Below are 15,404 nucleotides of genomic sequence, written 5' to 3'. Positions count from 1 at the left end.
AGGAATGGCGTGAGCTTCGCACTCCAGGGCAAGGCTGCGGTTTACTTTGATTTTCACTTCTTTAGGGGAGAGAGCCGTCCCCGAAATATCCCCTTTGTTAATGGCAGGAGGAACTGCACAACAACAACACAAAAAGGAAGTGAGAGGGACCTTTGTGTCTTACTGTCTTACGTGGCATTTCAAAATTAACAAAGGGAAAACCTGGATGACAACCTCAGGGAAAGCCAGTGCATTCTCCCTTTAATCTGCCTCTTCCTCAGAGTTTAATTAATATATATAAATAAAAACCAATTTTTAGTATATGTATTATGTATAAAAATACATAAAACTGTGTTCAACAGCTTTAGACATGCAAATCTGAATATGGTGTTACCTAGTTAGAGCACTTCATTACGCGTTTGGCTTGAATTCTATAAAGTTTTGTGTACTGTTGTCATTAAAAAGCACTTTCATGGAAACTAATATTCTCAGAAACATGTTTGAACTGAAGTCCACATTGAGAGAGTAGCTGGTCAAAACTCAAAATTTCCATTCCATAGAAATCCCAGTGTTGCAAAATTTTGTTTCCTTCTGAATCAGAACAAAAATACAAGATTTCGAAATTCTTAAGCTACCCCCCCACCCTGGTCTCATAATACCTTTTAAATTATTTTAAATGCTTTCAAAGCATTTTCCATTCTTTTTGCAAGGGGAAATTTTAAATTCTCCCTAATGCTTGCAGTACCATAATAATGGCTTTATGTTGCTACATAGCCCTACTTCAGTAATGAACTCTTTTGTCATCTTCTCATTATTGTGAATCCAGTGGGGCCTTATTAGGGTCTCAGTGTAATTAAAACACCAACATGGTTACCCAGAGAGCAAAGCAAACTCCAACTCAGACTAGGAAATTTAAAAAAAAAATGTAAAAAAGAAAAATCATGCTTGACTGAGCCCATAATGAAGAGTTTGAGCATTAAAATAAGAGTATTAGGCACAGATGCCCAAAGGACAATATGCTGCCAGGAAGCCTTGAATGGGAAAGTTTTTGTGCATATTGTATTTTATGGAAGGACATAAAAATAGTATCCTCCTGTTTTACCTTACTCAAGAAATTTTCCCATCAGATGTTACAGGTTCCCTCCCCTCCTTTTTTCCTATAGTAGTTTCTTTGCTCACAAGACTCTCTTCTGCTCAAAGTTCCCACTGTGCTACACTTAATCTGATTTGAAAATCATTATCAAAAAAAGCATTTCAGAAGACACTGGAGTTCAGCGTTTCTTGAGTGTCTTCCCCCAGATGGTACAAAGATATTTAGCCCAACAGCAGCATTTGTAAAGGATGCAACAACAGACTTTTCCAGTGTGTGTCCTCAAGCAACACCATGAGCTAATACAGATGTTTGCTAGAGAAAGCCACTACCAGAAGCCCTTGCGTTCACCTGGGTAGGTAACACTGCAAAGGGAAAAAATGGAAGAATGAAAAATAAAATAACAATTGGAAATATTTCCTTACTGTAGACTTTCACTTCATAGTGTTTCAAAGTTTCTCCAGCCTCATTCATGGCTATGCAGGTGTATCTTCCAGTGTTGTCTTCCTGGGCATTTAGAATCTGCAGGGTTCGACCACCTGCCAGAAGACATTATTCTTTAATACCATATAGGTTTTGCTCTTGCTTCCCAATGATTTAAATAGTTTCTGCAGTACATTTTCAATCCTTTGATCCAAATTCTGCCCTTAGATAAGCATGAAAAACTGATCGCTTACCACCACAAACACATGTAACAAACATGCATAACTTGCAGGAGTGCTTTGGATCACAACCCTTGTTACTTACAGATTCTTAGAAAAATCTGTTAACAGTTCTGCTCAAGAAATTTCTTCAACGTATCTAGGTAGGAAGAAGTGATTTAGGGTTCTGCACTTTGTTCACAGAACAAGGGAAAGGAGGCATAATTGATCAGACAAAGCAAACACAGTCTTTTCAGCACACAGCAGTAGATGTGAGCCTCTGACCAGTCCTTCTGTTCCAGTGCAGCACTTTGTAAGAAAGACGCTCTTAACCCCGTCCAGAGAATGGACAGAAACCATCACAATGTGAAAAGTGTAAAAACGAAACAATCAGCAGGATTCAGGACTTCAGGTGGCCTCTATGCCTGTGACATCCATGAATTTCCTTCCTATAGTACCCTGTTAATTTATTTTGTCTGCATTCTCAAAGATGGGTCACTATTTAATTAGGCCACAGCTCTTTTTTTGACTGCATTCCTAGGAATGCAGCAATTCAAGTCTTTCTGATCAATATCCAACCGGACTCGTTCTTCCTCTGAACACTTGCAGTTAACGATGCTAAAGCACCTCTTAATCTACAGTACTCTGGTGTTAATTTTGAAGCTTGTTCCTGTTTTCCAACTCCATGGGTGCGCAAGGTAAGAGTTACTCCAAAAATTAAAAATGGCTAACTACTAATGATGTGGAAAAATGCCACCTCATTCTTTTTATTGATGTTGTTGTTTATATCTCCCTCCATGTAATTTCCACACTTAATTTCGCTCATTTTGAGCTCCAATGGAATCATTTGCTATCATTTAGCTTTACGGAACAAAAGGATAAATACCTGAACATAAATAAAATTCAAGTAAATAATCAGTTAATTGTGAAGCACTTGAAAACTATTGGAATGGGAAGTGTTTCAGAAGTACAAACATTACCCTTAACAGAAACAAATCTTTTTGATTTTCAAAAAATTAGGAATGGAAAACTAAAGAATAAAAGAATGAAAGGTGTTATGCTATTTCTCAACAACAATGAAAGATTTACCTGGCAAAATGCGGATATTTCTGTTTGATTCTAAAGGATTACCATCTTTCAGCCAGGTGACTGTAGCTGGAGGATACGAATAAGCCTCACAAACCAGTGACATTGGGCTGTTGAGGATAACGGTGACGTCTTCTGCAGTGCCACGGCCATCCGCACCCACAATGGTCGGAGACACTAGGAACAACAAAATCATTACCCAGAGGAAAGACCCCTAAAGAAAGACAATTTCCTGGTCCCTGAGCAGTTTAGGAATCTAGCTGCACCCTTAAATAGCTGGGAGGCATTCCTACAGGGTGCACTGAGGCCCAAACGAGAAAACATTCATCTGGATTTACATGTTGACCTAAAGTCAATTGTCAGCCCGTGTGTCGGTGGAATCCACCCGCCCTCGGCCTTTGTCCAGCAAGGGTCACCAGGGTGGCAGCCACCACTCCTCACGCAGCAGCTCCACACAAGCAGACCAGCTGCTCAGAGATCCTAGGAGCAGCAGACTGGTAGGAGGCATGAGCCTAGGAAACAAGGATATGGAAAACAAAACTCACCATTGTTTGCATTTGGTTACGCAAGAAGCGTCATGAAAAAAAGCAAACTGCAGATGGTTTCAGCTTTTATGAAGAGATTGCAATCTCCAGTGCACTTCAGATACTCCTTCCTTGAATCACAAGAAGCCAACGTCCTATCCTGCTTATTCCATTCAATGCCCTGCTACAGCTCCATGTTTTCTGAGACTCTATAATCTAGAGCACGGAAATGCTGCTTCTGTTGAACTACTATTCTTTATTAACTAGTAAGCTATGAAATTTTAATCATAGCCAGGCAACTTAAGCGTTGCTGTAACTGAAGACAAAATTCCAATGTGATCATCTGTTTTTTCCCCTGAGATGAATGGTTTCTCTGCAAGAGTCAGCCCAGCTGTCTTACCAAGTACATTAAGACTGTAACTTTTGCTCTTATCTCCAGCTGTATTGGATGCAATACACGTGTATCTCCCTGTGTCAGTGACTTGAGCATTGGTGATTTGCAGGAAACGCCCACTGGACAGTAACTTGTGATCTTTATCCTCAGTCAGAGATTGCCCATCCTTTATCCAGGTGATCTGTGGTACAGGGTTCCCTTAATGGATTAAAGAAGATTGCAAATGTTAGTTGTTGCACAGCCTCTAGGATATGCCAAGATTTCTGAAAATCAGAAAACCAGTTTCAGATGCCCTTTTAAAATGTATCCTTTAGGGAGATGTTTTGGAATACCTATTCTAAACTAAGGTCTTCAAACCTCCTGAAGTAATACACATCTCCTCTGAAATTCCACAGGCCTTTACAGAAGAAATATCATAGCAACTATCCTCTTGGAGCACTTAGTTCTGCTATAAGCACCATGGTTATATCTCGAATTTAAAAATACCACTGAACTGAAAATTCCATTAAGAACAAACTGCTCAGAACCACTGATGATCGACACTAGGGGTTTGATCAGTAAATGTTAAGTAATATTGTACACTTTTACCTATCACTTCACAAGTTAAGGTAACTCTGTGCTTCTCCTTCACTTTCACATCTTCCAGTTTATTTTCACCCACAATCCTTGGAGGCACTGCAAACAGACAAGAAGACAACATCAGCAGGTGTTACTTACAACCAACTTAAACACAACAAAGACACACTCGGGCTATATCTCAGCACCTGCTTTCCTTCATCACACCCATTAACGAATAGCTCGGAATCAGAATGGCTCTGGACCAGAAACAGGTCCAGAGGTGAAAGAACAACAGGTATACACTCTGTTCTGCACCCCTTAACCATTCAAGTTCAGAGGAAGAGGACCATAGACCCAGAAAGAACTCGTCTCACTACGTCTTCAGAGCTAGAGAGACACTCAGTGTGCTGAGCAATATTCTGGAGCATAGTCAGCAGGGCAATGGTGATAGGCACTTGTTAGTGGGGCCAGGTTTTATTTTATGCACCAGCAGGTTTTATAGGTTTGTAAGAAAGTTCTGTTACCCCGTACTAAGCAGCAAGTGATTTCTTTGTTCAAAACTATGTGCTTAAGTAGAAGAGTTGTTTGCTTTCCACCGGTACTTGAAAGTGTCTATCTAGAATTCTATGTAAAGAATTTTTAAATAAAAAACAAGACTACATAGACTTTTGGATGAGAGAGGCCAGATTAGGAATGTGTTGGTGGGTAGCTGTGGTTAAAAACTCTGGTCAACTATTTCTCTCAAAGCAGAGGTATTTGTACACTCAGGCTAAAAGAAAATGGCACTTTAAATCAAAGTAGGCACAAAGTGTAACAGGTTGAAAAGGGGAAATCTCTAAGAGATTCTCTAAGAAAGAAATCTCTAGGAGATTTCGGAAAGTTTCGTAACAAAAGTGCCAGACTAGGGAGCCAGATACTATGCTTTAATAATCCTATAAAACACAAACTTTCAGCCTAGATAGAAGATGAAAAGAGAGAGAAACTAAAATATACAGAATAGCTTATTTGTGATCTACCATTAAGTTGGAAGCAAAAGCTTTCTAAAAGTAAGAATCACAGTAATAGGCAGAATTCATTGTCAAGAGAGAAAAAATAATTGTGATGCATTTATGATCAAATTCCCTGCTGTGACTGTACAGTCAATGCAAAACAGAGATCTGTATGGGTTCTAGTGTCCAAATGCAACAAGACAAAGATTCATCAACTAGCGAAGGAATTAAGATAGGCGAAAACATAACCTAAAAGTCCTGAACTTCATGCTTTTAAGCCAGGCCAAAAGTTACTATTCATAAACACAGGAACTCATGGCTTTGCCCCTCAAATAATATAGTCAGATGTCAACACACATTCATTTCAGAAATATGACAAAGGCACACCAACCGTTTTGCAAATATATAAATATTATGCTTATTACACCAAGCTCTCCATGCAAGCTGGGTCGCCTATGGTACCTCCTACGACAATTTAGAGAAACCCTGATGTATCTCTGTGCGGTTTCTATTTACAGTGAATATTGTGTGTTGCTCTCAGGCCACATTCCAGTAACTTTCCTCTAGAAAAACAAAGAAGTTACTGGGGGAGGGAAGAGAAGACTGAACAATGGAATTTTCCACTTAGCCCACTTGAAGTCAGTATCATTGAACTTTTTTCTTCAAGGCAAACAAAGCCTATGCAATAGAGATTCTCAGAACCCTCGAGAATACCCTGCTACTAAAACCCTCCAAAGAAAACAGTAAAACAATGAATGCTTTTCAGTGTTTATTCATCTCTTCCATTCTACCAGACTTACACTTCCATGAGCTCATCAAATAAACATGAACTGACATGAACACGAGTTATCATTTACCCACTGAATCTGGCTAAGTCAGCTGAAGGCAAGGGAAGCCGACAGTGCTCAGCACCTTAAAGAAAAGAAACTTACAGGACAATCATATACGGTAACGCTGTAAGACAACCTGCATCAGGCCTGGAAATTATAAAAACAACAAACAGTTTCTAAACCAAAAAGCAGTATTTTTGAGGAAAAATACTGTTCTTGAAAAATAAGTAATGTGACAAAATTACATATTAATGGTTTCAAATAGCCATCTAAAGAGCCTGCTGTACCAGTCCTTCTCCAAATATGTTAGCAGGATCACCTGGTACCCCTACTTGATTTATATCTTACAATACCAAATGCTCTACTGACTGAAGGTTTCCATGGGCCCAGAGATCTCTATTTTGCAAAATGCATTTGAGCATTAGACACGACAGTTTCACACGAATTTCATAGTGTCTCCTGCGGCTGTAGTTTTCTTTTGACTTAAACCACCTTAAACAGCTGGACATTAGGAAAAAAATGTTCACAGAAAGAGTAGTCAGACATTGGAATAGGCTGCCCAGGGAGCTGGCTGAGTCACCATCCCTGGATGTCTTTAAAGGTTGTTTAGATGTGGCGTTGGGGGATATGGTAGCACTACTTCCCTGATCGCTCGCTCTTGTCATCTTCATTTCATCAATGCTGGCATTAACGGGCTATGTGGTCAACCAGCAGGCAACTGATCTGGCTGAAAACTAACTTGACCAGGAAAACACAAAACCCCCACCTTTCCAGATCACCTCTAAACTGTTCTTCAAGAGTGAAGCTATGGGTAACTATGGGTAACAAGAAACAGAAGATGTGAGTCCAGCTGTGGGCATCTCTCAGATGCCTATCTGACTGAAATACCACTTATATGGTGCTACTTATATGGACACAGTGCATTTTCAGAAAAGAACTTACCTAGAACAGAAAGGTCAAAATTCTTCCTCACTTCTCCTGCAGCATTCGTCACCACACAAGTATATTGACCTTCATCTGCCACACTCGTATGGGTCAAACGAAGTGTTCGGCCTCCTGATGAGAAACCCAAAAAATTGTACAAACATTGAAGTCCTGCTTCAATCAACATGCTCCCAAACTGTCTATTCTAACTCTTCATTTACTTCAGTGTTGGTTAAATTTCCAGCTGTAATTCTTTTTTAATGACCTTACTCCTAGTCCTATCATTTCTCTATGTCTGCTCAGACTCTCAGCTACTTGTTGCTTTTAGATCTGTGCTTAACACTGATCATACTTTCTTGTCACTATCTTCCAAATTACCCTGACATATCCCTTATTTTTTCCTTCAGAAATTTCATTTACGTGAATACTGAGGGATTTAGTAATTTTCTGATCATTTCTGGAGGATGTCAGAGGCCAAGCACCAAAAACTTTGACACAGCTGTAGAGTCCGGGCAGAGTAAACCCAACTGGCTCCACAACAGGTCACTGAGACTACAGGCAGGGGCGCAGGGCATACATCATTCATCGGTCAGCACGGACACTTTAGATGTGGTGGAACACAGTTTGCACATGCAGGATTTGTACATACATTTCTGCACAGGAAAAACTGACAGAACACAGTGTGTCAGACAGCAGGATTTGCCATACTGAGAATCTAGATGGCTATATTGGTAAAATAATAAAGCTGTATCAGAGGGAGGGGGGGAGTGTACACTTAAAAAGTTTCCTTTTATATGCACATATAAACAGTTCTTACAGGTATTTTCACATGTACAGATAAGGAATAAAATTCCACTCCTCTCATCTAGCATTTGTATTAATTGTACCATCAACAACAGTAACAGGTGACAACAGTACTGGTTTCTGTGTACACATTGCTCTTAATGCTACAGAATATACAGTCACTACACATTACAGTTGACAGAATACACTTGCACAGACAATAAATTAAAAGGAAGAAGATTTGCAAATGTGTTTGACCAAAGGACCGAGGATATCCTCGCTCTGCCACAGCAGCGTAACTTCTCTTTGCTTCCTTTTTGGCAGCAAACAGCAAAATGAACATCAGCGAAGGTTTAAGTACGAAAGCAAACGTGGTGGCCAATCTTAAGCTTTTCTTTCATGCTGTGAGACTCAGGGAGGCTCAGTTCTTGCAGCCTCATGTCACCTTGATCCCTTTTCCCCATCCACACCCTCACCAAAGCCATGTGAGAAGCAAAATGAAGACAGTAACTGCCTGCAGAAGAGCATAACCTTCTCCGGCATCACATGCCATAGCACACCCAGGGCTCCCATGCTGAGGCAGGATTCGATTTTCTACATTTAGTCAAAACTTAATAAAAGCTTTTCTCCTTCCTGAAACTTAGTGCATGGTATGCAAGGAAAGCAGATTGCTATGCTGGCAATTCTTTCTTTTTATTCTTCTTGTTCTAAAGGATATGTAGGAAACATCATCAAAAGGAAACACCAGTGTAGTATCTGAATTAACAGATTCAAAGTTGGCAGCAGCGCATCCACACATTTAAATCATCTGCAATGCCAAGTATGTTTTCAATCAACAGAACCAAAATCTGGTTTTGGCAAAGTATTTTACCTCCTGAATTACTTGAAGAGGTGGGTGGTTTTGTTGTTGTTTCTGTTGTGTTTTTTTTTTTACAGCTGCATAAGCACAAACAAAGTTCCAAATGCCTTGTTGGTTACAGCTCACTACCACAACATACAGTTTTTGGAAGAATTGCACAAAACCACCGAGTTTGCTGGAAAATGAAGCACGGAGTTCTGGCCTGTTTCCCCACTCCCACTGCAGCTAACATTCAGAGACAATAAACATCTTTTTGTGTCTCACCCTTTCTGACTGCGATCTAGGTGGTGATATTAGTGTGGGTGTAGAAATGAACAGAGAGAACAAAAACAACCAAGTCCAGAAGATGTTATTTTTGTTGATGGCAGCTTTGCACAAAGAGGAACGTATACCAGCTCAGAGAGCCAGATTTATGCCAGATAACAGACACCCACTCCTTTTTCCACACGCTATACAGAAAAGCGGGAAAGCAGAAGACAGGACTATCTGCAACGTTAAAAGCTACGCTGACAAAAAAAATCCTGACAGATTTCAGCTTCAAATCCAGTCTCAGTTGGGCTTCTAAACACCTTCCAGGTCCTTTACCTGTCTGATAGTTTTTTTGTGCTCATGGTATAGGACGGTTTGGCTTTGTCAGAGCATGGTGGCTATGTCAGAGTATTATAAACTTCATCAGAAATTATTTTCATGAGATTTCTAGCAGTGAGTGGCAAACCCAAGATCAAAGAAACCTCTCTAGTTGTATCTACACACCTCAGTTGCTTCTATGCACTCCACAAAGCCAACCTCTTCCACAAAGCCAATCCCTAGGCACAAGAAGTCAACGCAAACATACTGCTTGTTTGGTACACATTGTCCGTTCGTAATCTCACAGGCTGCTAATTCCACAACTTATTGCAAACACAAAGGTTTAACATCACTGCAGCTGTCAGTCCAATACCCTCACTTCCCTACAGTACTGCAGGAACACAGTTTCCAGGAACAGGTAGCAAGCCCCTCCTATTTTGGACACCTCTGTTAATTACTACCATCATTAAAAGGTATCTGAACTAGTTCTTCGTAGGTTTAAAAATCAAGATTCCTGGTGAATCGGATCTGTTTCTCCACTTGCCTATCATTAGTTTCTCCAGATTCCTTGCACTAGTCTTTTTGCCAATGACCTATTCCACGCCACAGAGCAGGTTATTAAAGCAAACGTTCTTTCATGTGAAACACCTGTACCATAGACGTAGAGGCCTTGCCCTTCGCTCCTTTTTTTAATTTTATTTTTAGAAATAACTACAGCTTTTGTACCTGAGAGGATTCGCACTGAATTGTTCAAAGTCACAGGCCATCCATTCTTGAGCCATGTTATGGATGGCAAGGGAATTCCCGAAGCTTCACAAACCAGAGACACGGGGTTCTTCTCCACAATGCTGATGTTTTCAGGCATCTGCAGGTAACCAGCAATACTTGGGGGAACTACAGGAAAGAGTAAAGAAAAGCCATACTTCAGAATGATTAAAAATTGATTTTTCTCTCAAAACACTCTGTTATCCAAATAATAATTCACTGAAGCCAAGATAAGCTTGGCAAGCAAAGTGCTACAAAACCAAGACATTTAATACTATATGTTAATGACAACTTCTTAATGTGTAACAGCACAGAAATATTAAAATTTAATTATATAAGTTCTATTACCTTTATTTTATGGCTTAAGATTCATAGCAAGTAACAATTTGTTGTAGTTCTGTCCACTCTATGCCAATTATAATTTCCAGTATCTAATGAAACAGTAAGGAACATTCTAATACTGACAGAAATTAAACACTTTTTCTAGTGGAAAGAATAACATCCCATTAAAATAACTACCATGAATTTATTTTTAGCTTTGCTAGAAATATTCTCATTACCACTTTGGAAGCAGTTCTTCGGTTCATACATTAGAACGTAAAGTCTGGGGTCAAGAATCGACCAACATCCTCCAGCACCCTTGCATAGCCTGAGGAGGTTTGAAGTTTCTCTCTACTACCCAACAGCTTGATTACACAGTATGGCAGATATTTCAAATAAAAAAATAAAACTCGTAAAAAATTTTGATCTCTTGTTTTCAGTAATGAGAATCCCTGCATTTATTCTCACAGTAAAACATTCATGTTCTGCGTTTGATGAAGCATAAAAAGTTATATGTAAAAACATTACAGTGCCTGTAAGATAACACGATGGTCTGATCAATGCCATCAAGTCAAATTATGGAGATGAATTATAATTGGAGATACAATCTTTAAATTCTTCTGATTTTGCAAAATGAGAAGAGAACCTGGCAATGAGATACTTGAGATACTGGCTATCTTCACCAGGTAACAGTTCTCTGGTAGAGGCCACTACCAGAGTGTTTTTGGTTAAACTGTGAGCTCTGTCTGCCACAAAAGAATATTTCCCACCATGACACCTGCCTCAATATTATATAAAATTATACTTTATCTTGGTTTTCTTGTCTTGGGAGATGGTGTAAAAGCGAGTGGATTGATATTAACAGGGATAGAGGTAAGATTTTTAAAACATTCGGGAGCTATAAAACTAAATTTGGATTTTTGTAACCCTGCAACTGAAACTGCATCACACGTAAAGCCTGCAATAAACATAGGTCGTGCTCTCAGCTACACAACTGCTTCTCGGATGCCCTTGAGTGAATCTAAGGTCTGATGCGTTTCCGTTATCCTTGCCTCACTTTGCACATACTTACCATGAACATTTAAATCGTATTTTCTGTCAGACAGCCCTGCTACATTGGCAGCAACGCAAACGTAGCGGCCAGTGTCAGACACCTGGGCATTTCTCAGCTGAAGAAAGTGACCACCACGAAGAATTGCCACGTCCCCGCCACTGCCCAGCGGGCGCCCATCCTTCATCCATGTTATTGCCGGCTCCGGAACGCCCTGTACCTCACACTCCAAGGAAATTTCGTTTCCTTGGGTGACGACAACTTCTGATGGGTGGGTACCGCTATTTAATACTGTTGGTCGAACTATGAAAGAAAACACAGGACAGATGTCAACTGGAAGCTGCGTTTCAGGATTGTCACACCTGTTTCTGAACAGAACAACAACCCAGTTTGCCAGATCAGCATTTTAATAAAGACCAGTTATTGCAGGTTACGGGCAGTAACTGCAGTTAGGGGTACTCTGCAATTCATAGCATTTTCCACAGGACCATGCAAAGATGAATGACCTCCTCATCGAAATACAGAGGTAGTGGTAAAATCCAAGAGAAATATAAGTTCAATTAGTTGTCACCACTACTACAGTTTGGCGACTTTACGCTACCAAAAGGAGTCACATCCCTGTAATCACCTGTGGTCAGCTGCACTTTCAATGGGTATATGCAAATGTCTTGGTCAAGCTCTGAGTACAAATCACCAAAATTTTATAACATTCTCCCTCATCAGCGCCCTTAAATTTCCCTATAGCCCAACATTACTCGCCAGTTAGCTCAGTCAGTTGAGTGTGGTGCTGATAACACCAAGGTCACAGGTTTGATCCCTGTTCAGTCCCCATGTGTTGCCTGATCTAGTTGAGAGGCGTCCCTGCCCATGACAGGGAGGTTGGATTAAATGATTTCTAAGGTCCCTTCCAGCCTAGGCCAGTCTATGATTCTGTGATTACTCCCCGAGAATCTTGCAGCTTAACATCACTGTACTGATAACACTTTTGTAATGTAATGCTATCACAGAACTGCTAAACTACAAACAGAAGTTTTCATGGTAACTTACTGTATACTTGCAAATTGTATTCTTTCTGTGTGCTTCCAGCTACATTTGAAGCGATACAAGTATAAGACGCAGCATCAGACTTGTCAGCAATTGAAATTTGGAGTTGCCTGCCTCCAGATAATAGCCGCACCCTTCCCAAAATGTCAGCCACCAGTGGATTTTTTTCTTTCAGATAAAACCACAGAAAATGGTAACGAGCCTGCTCACACGGTGTAAAGTCCGCTGGCTCATGAAAAAATTACTGAGCTGCACAACTGTCCATTTTAGAGCTGCTCTCTCAGATTTTCTCGTAAGCAGGTTCTGAGGACTTTCCACATTAATTGCTGACTCCATAACATGCAGCAACCCGAGCCTGAGCACAGTAACTCTCACCACGCTCCCATCCATCCAGACAGATTTGGACACTTTAAAATGCAACGACTTCCATAAAACCCAACTCGCTGTCCAGCATATAATCATCTCACTCAGCACATCCAGCACTTTGAAAAATACAATTTAGTTTTCACGGATGGACCGTCTGAGTACTGTGTGTCACACAGCACATGTGCACAGATTTCTGCCCAGCAGAAACATGACAGAAAATAATACTGCATTCTCTGAGCAGCATTTTCAGTCTTGGAGCCCTCAGAACTCCCCTCATCTTTACAAATTGCAGGGAGGCTTTGTGACAAAAGGAATACACCTGCCACTGCTACTTCTTACAAGCTGAATTTTCATTTCCCACTTGTGCATTTAAAACCTTTTCTATGAACAAGTGCACCAAATGTCAATTGTGATAAAAATCTGGCTCTCAAGTAACATTCAGAACTGTACTGCTTTCTAACTGCCTTTCTAGACTTTCCAACAGGCTTAAGTTTCCTTTCTGCCTTTTAAGTGTCTACACTTTAGCCTTCCAGTACATTTTTAGAATGTGTCATAAAATGCTTTTTGGCTTCCAAGAGACAGAGTTTAAAAAGAACTTGATGAATTCTATTTTTTCTGAAAATACCATGCATGCATTAGAAAAAGTTAGTTTTTGTAATTAAAATCTGCTCTTTCCACGAGTCAAAATTAAAGTATGCCCATAACACACAGATTTGTGCCATTTAGAAAAATACAGATGAATAGGTAAGATTGATTAATAATACAAGAACTACCACACTGGAAGAGTTCAATATCTTATTTAGGCTAAGATTCTGTCTCCAACTGTGTTCATGCTTAAAAAAAGATACTAAAAATACCTGGTTTTGTCTCCGGATTCATAAGAAGGTGTTACTTTAATCCCCAAAGCAAAAAGGTGTGCAGATTACCCTTAAATATTAACATGGGATGAGAGAAAGGCTCAGTAAATTCCCAAAGCCATTACTACATATAGATGTGTTTTCATCACTTGGCAGAATGCCATGGCTGCAAACTTATAAAGAACTCAGAGAATACGTCTCCATGCAGTGGAGTAAATCTGGAGTAAGTCCAGAGGCTGTCTTGCTGTGCCGAGGTAAATAAGCACGATGAGAGCGGTTAAGCACTTCACAGTCCATTCTGACCCGAACTCTCTGTGCTGCACTTCTCTTGCATGCCTTTAGGAATAATGACACCTAATAAAAGCAGAGCTAGATTGAAGGGAATAATCTACTCTTGTAGTTTGTTTTACTCGATATCAGGGCTGTTGAGATACCTGTGTGCTTGAACTGCCCAAAATACACCAGCTAAAACGTTCCCAGGGAGAAAACCGCACAGGTCAGAATCATCACGTTTGCTTTATAAAATGAACGATGGACGGTTACCCACCATTCTTTTTCCAGGTAAGACTTGGGAGTGGGATGCCACTAGACTCACATATCAGGCTTATCAAGCCCCCTTCAGTTACAGTCAGCTGAGAGATGTCATCCGAGCCAGAAATACTTGGTGACACTGAAAAGAAATACCCAGTAATTGCAGCATTCGAAACAAAACGTTATCAGCCAACAGTAAGACACAAATGACCCTTGTATGAATTTGTCCCATTATACTCCGAAGCGATTATAAGGACTCCATTCTCTTGCTGACAACGCAGACCAGATGCTGGGTAGTGAGTAATAAACTTGTGAATGACAGTATCTATCCTTCCAGCCTATTTCTGCTCTATTTTTGGCTGACTTTTGAGGGGACTTCATATAGAACAAAGCCATTTCTGTGAATTATGGAAACTGACTCCAACTCAAAGAGCCTGCCTCATTCACAGCCTTAGCCTACAGAGATCATCATTAGGTGGAAAGCGACTGTTAAAAACCACCCTACGTTTTTTCCCTTGGATTGTTCCTGCATCAACACACTGGCTGCCAGACCCACCGCCAAGGACGCCATCCCTTTGACTGTCCTGTAGCGTAGAGCCAGCTTTGGTTTGCAGCTCTGAGACTGGAACACAGTCGCAGACAAATGGGGCCAAAGTTTTCATTCTGATTGTCTTAAAGAACTTCAGTTCAATCCCTAGGGTCAGGCTGACTGCCTTCTTGAAGCAGGGGAAGCATTTTCATCAGATGGAAATAGTGTAGGTAACACGTGCAAAGAGACCAAAAAAAAAAGCTGAGGAGAACGTAGTCTGCACCTGGAGAATAAAATCTCCCTAAGGAATAATTTCTCCAGCACATTTTCAATGCACGCAACAGTAGATAGCTCCTCCTTCTGACACTTCAAACTCTATTTAGCAGCAACCAGATGTATGGGTTACTAGCTTCAACTTTCTGCTTGTCCTGCTTCTAGCCAAAACACTTGTGCCATTCTCTAAGGAGGTACATCTTACCCTTAACACATGGGCTAGTTCCTGGAACCAGAGTTAACTCTTGGGATCTCACCAGTCCTCGTAAGGATACAATTTCTGGACATAAAACTTAAATATATGGCAATCAGGACTTTTCATCCCTAGGTGCAAAGACTATAATTGTAAACATTTATCCCCAGATGATTTTCCACAGGCAACTTTTGGTTTCTATTAAGTTTATTTCATTGGAGCTGCTAACTAGAAAAGAATTATCCTTTCT

General features: G+C 40.3%; 1 protein-coding gene across 1 annotated transcript in view; it reads right to left on the bottom strand.

Annotated features, from left to right (window-relative positions):
* Positions 1-15,404, bottom strand: part of LOC104278746 (hemicentin-1-like) — a gene marked incomplete at both ends in the record, with an annotated part of 96,852 nt that continues 81,448 nt past the window's right edge. The window contains 10 exons of the mRNA XM_009875820.1: positions 1-113; positions 1,495-1,608; positions 2,800-2,973; positions 3,721-3,912; positions 4,303-4,389; positions 7,034-7,147; positions 9,951-10,118; positions 11,383-11,664; positions 12,409-12,573; positions 14,176-14,298. Of these exons, the coding sequence (XP_009874122.1) occupies positions 1-113; positions 1,495-1,608; positions 2,800-2,973; positions 3,721-3,912; positions 4,303-4,389; positions 7,034-7,147; positions 9,951-10,118; positions 11,383-11,664; positions 12,409-12,573; positions 14,176-14,298 (1,532 nt within the window). The remainder of the gene's footprint in view (positions 114-1,494; positions 1,609-2,799; positions 2,974-3,720; positions 3,913-4,302; positions 4,390-7,033; positions 7,148-9,950; positions 10,119-11,382; positions 11,665-12,408; positions 12,574-14,175; positions 14,299-15,404) is intronic.

The sequence above is a fragment of the Apaloderma vittatum genome, unplaced genomic scaffold (genome assembly GCF_000703405.1).
Source record: "Apaloderma vittatum isolate BGI_N311 unplaced genomic scaffold, ASM70340v1 scaffold469, whole genome shotgun sequence".
In the NCBI taxonomy this organism is placed as follows: Eukaryota; Metazoa; Chordata; class Aves; order Trogoniformes; family Trogonidae; genus Apaloderma; species Apaloderma vittatum.
This window is presented reverse-complemented; position numbering and strand designations above follow the sequence as displayed.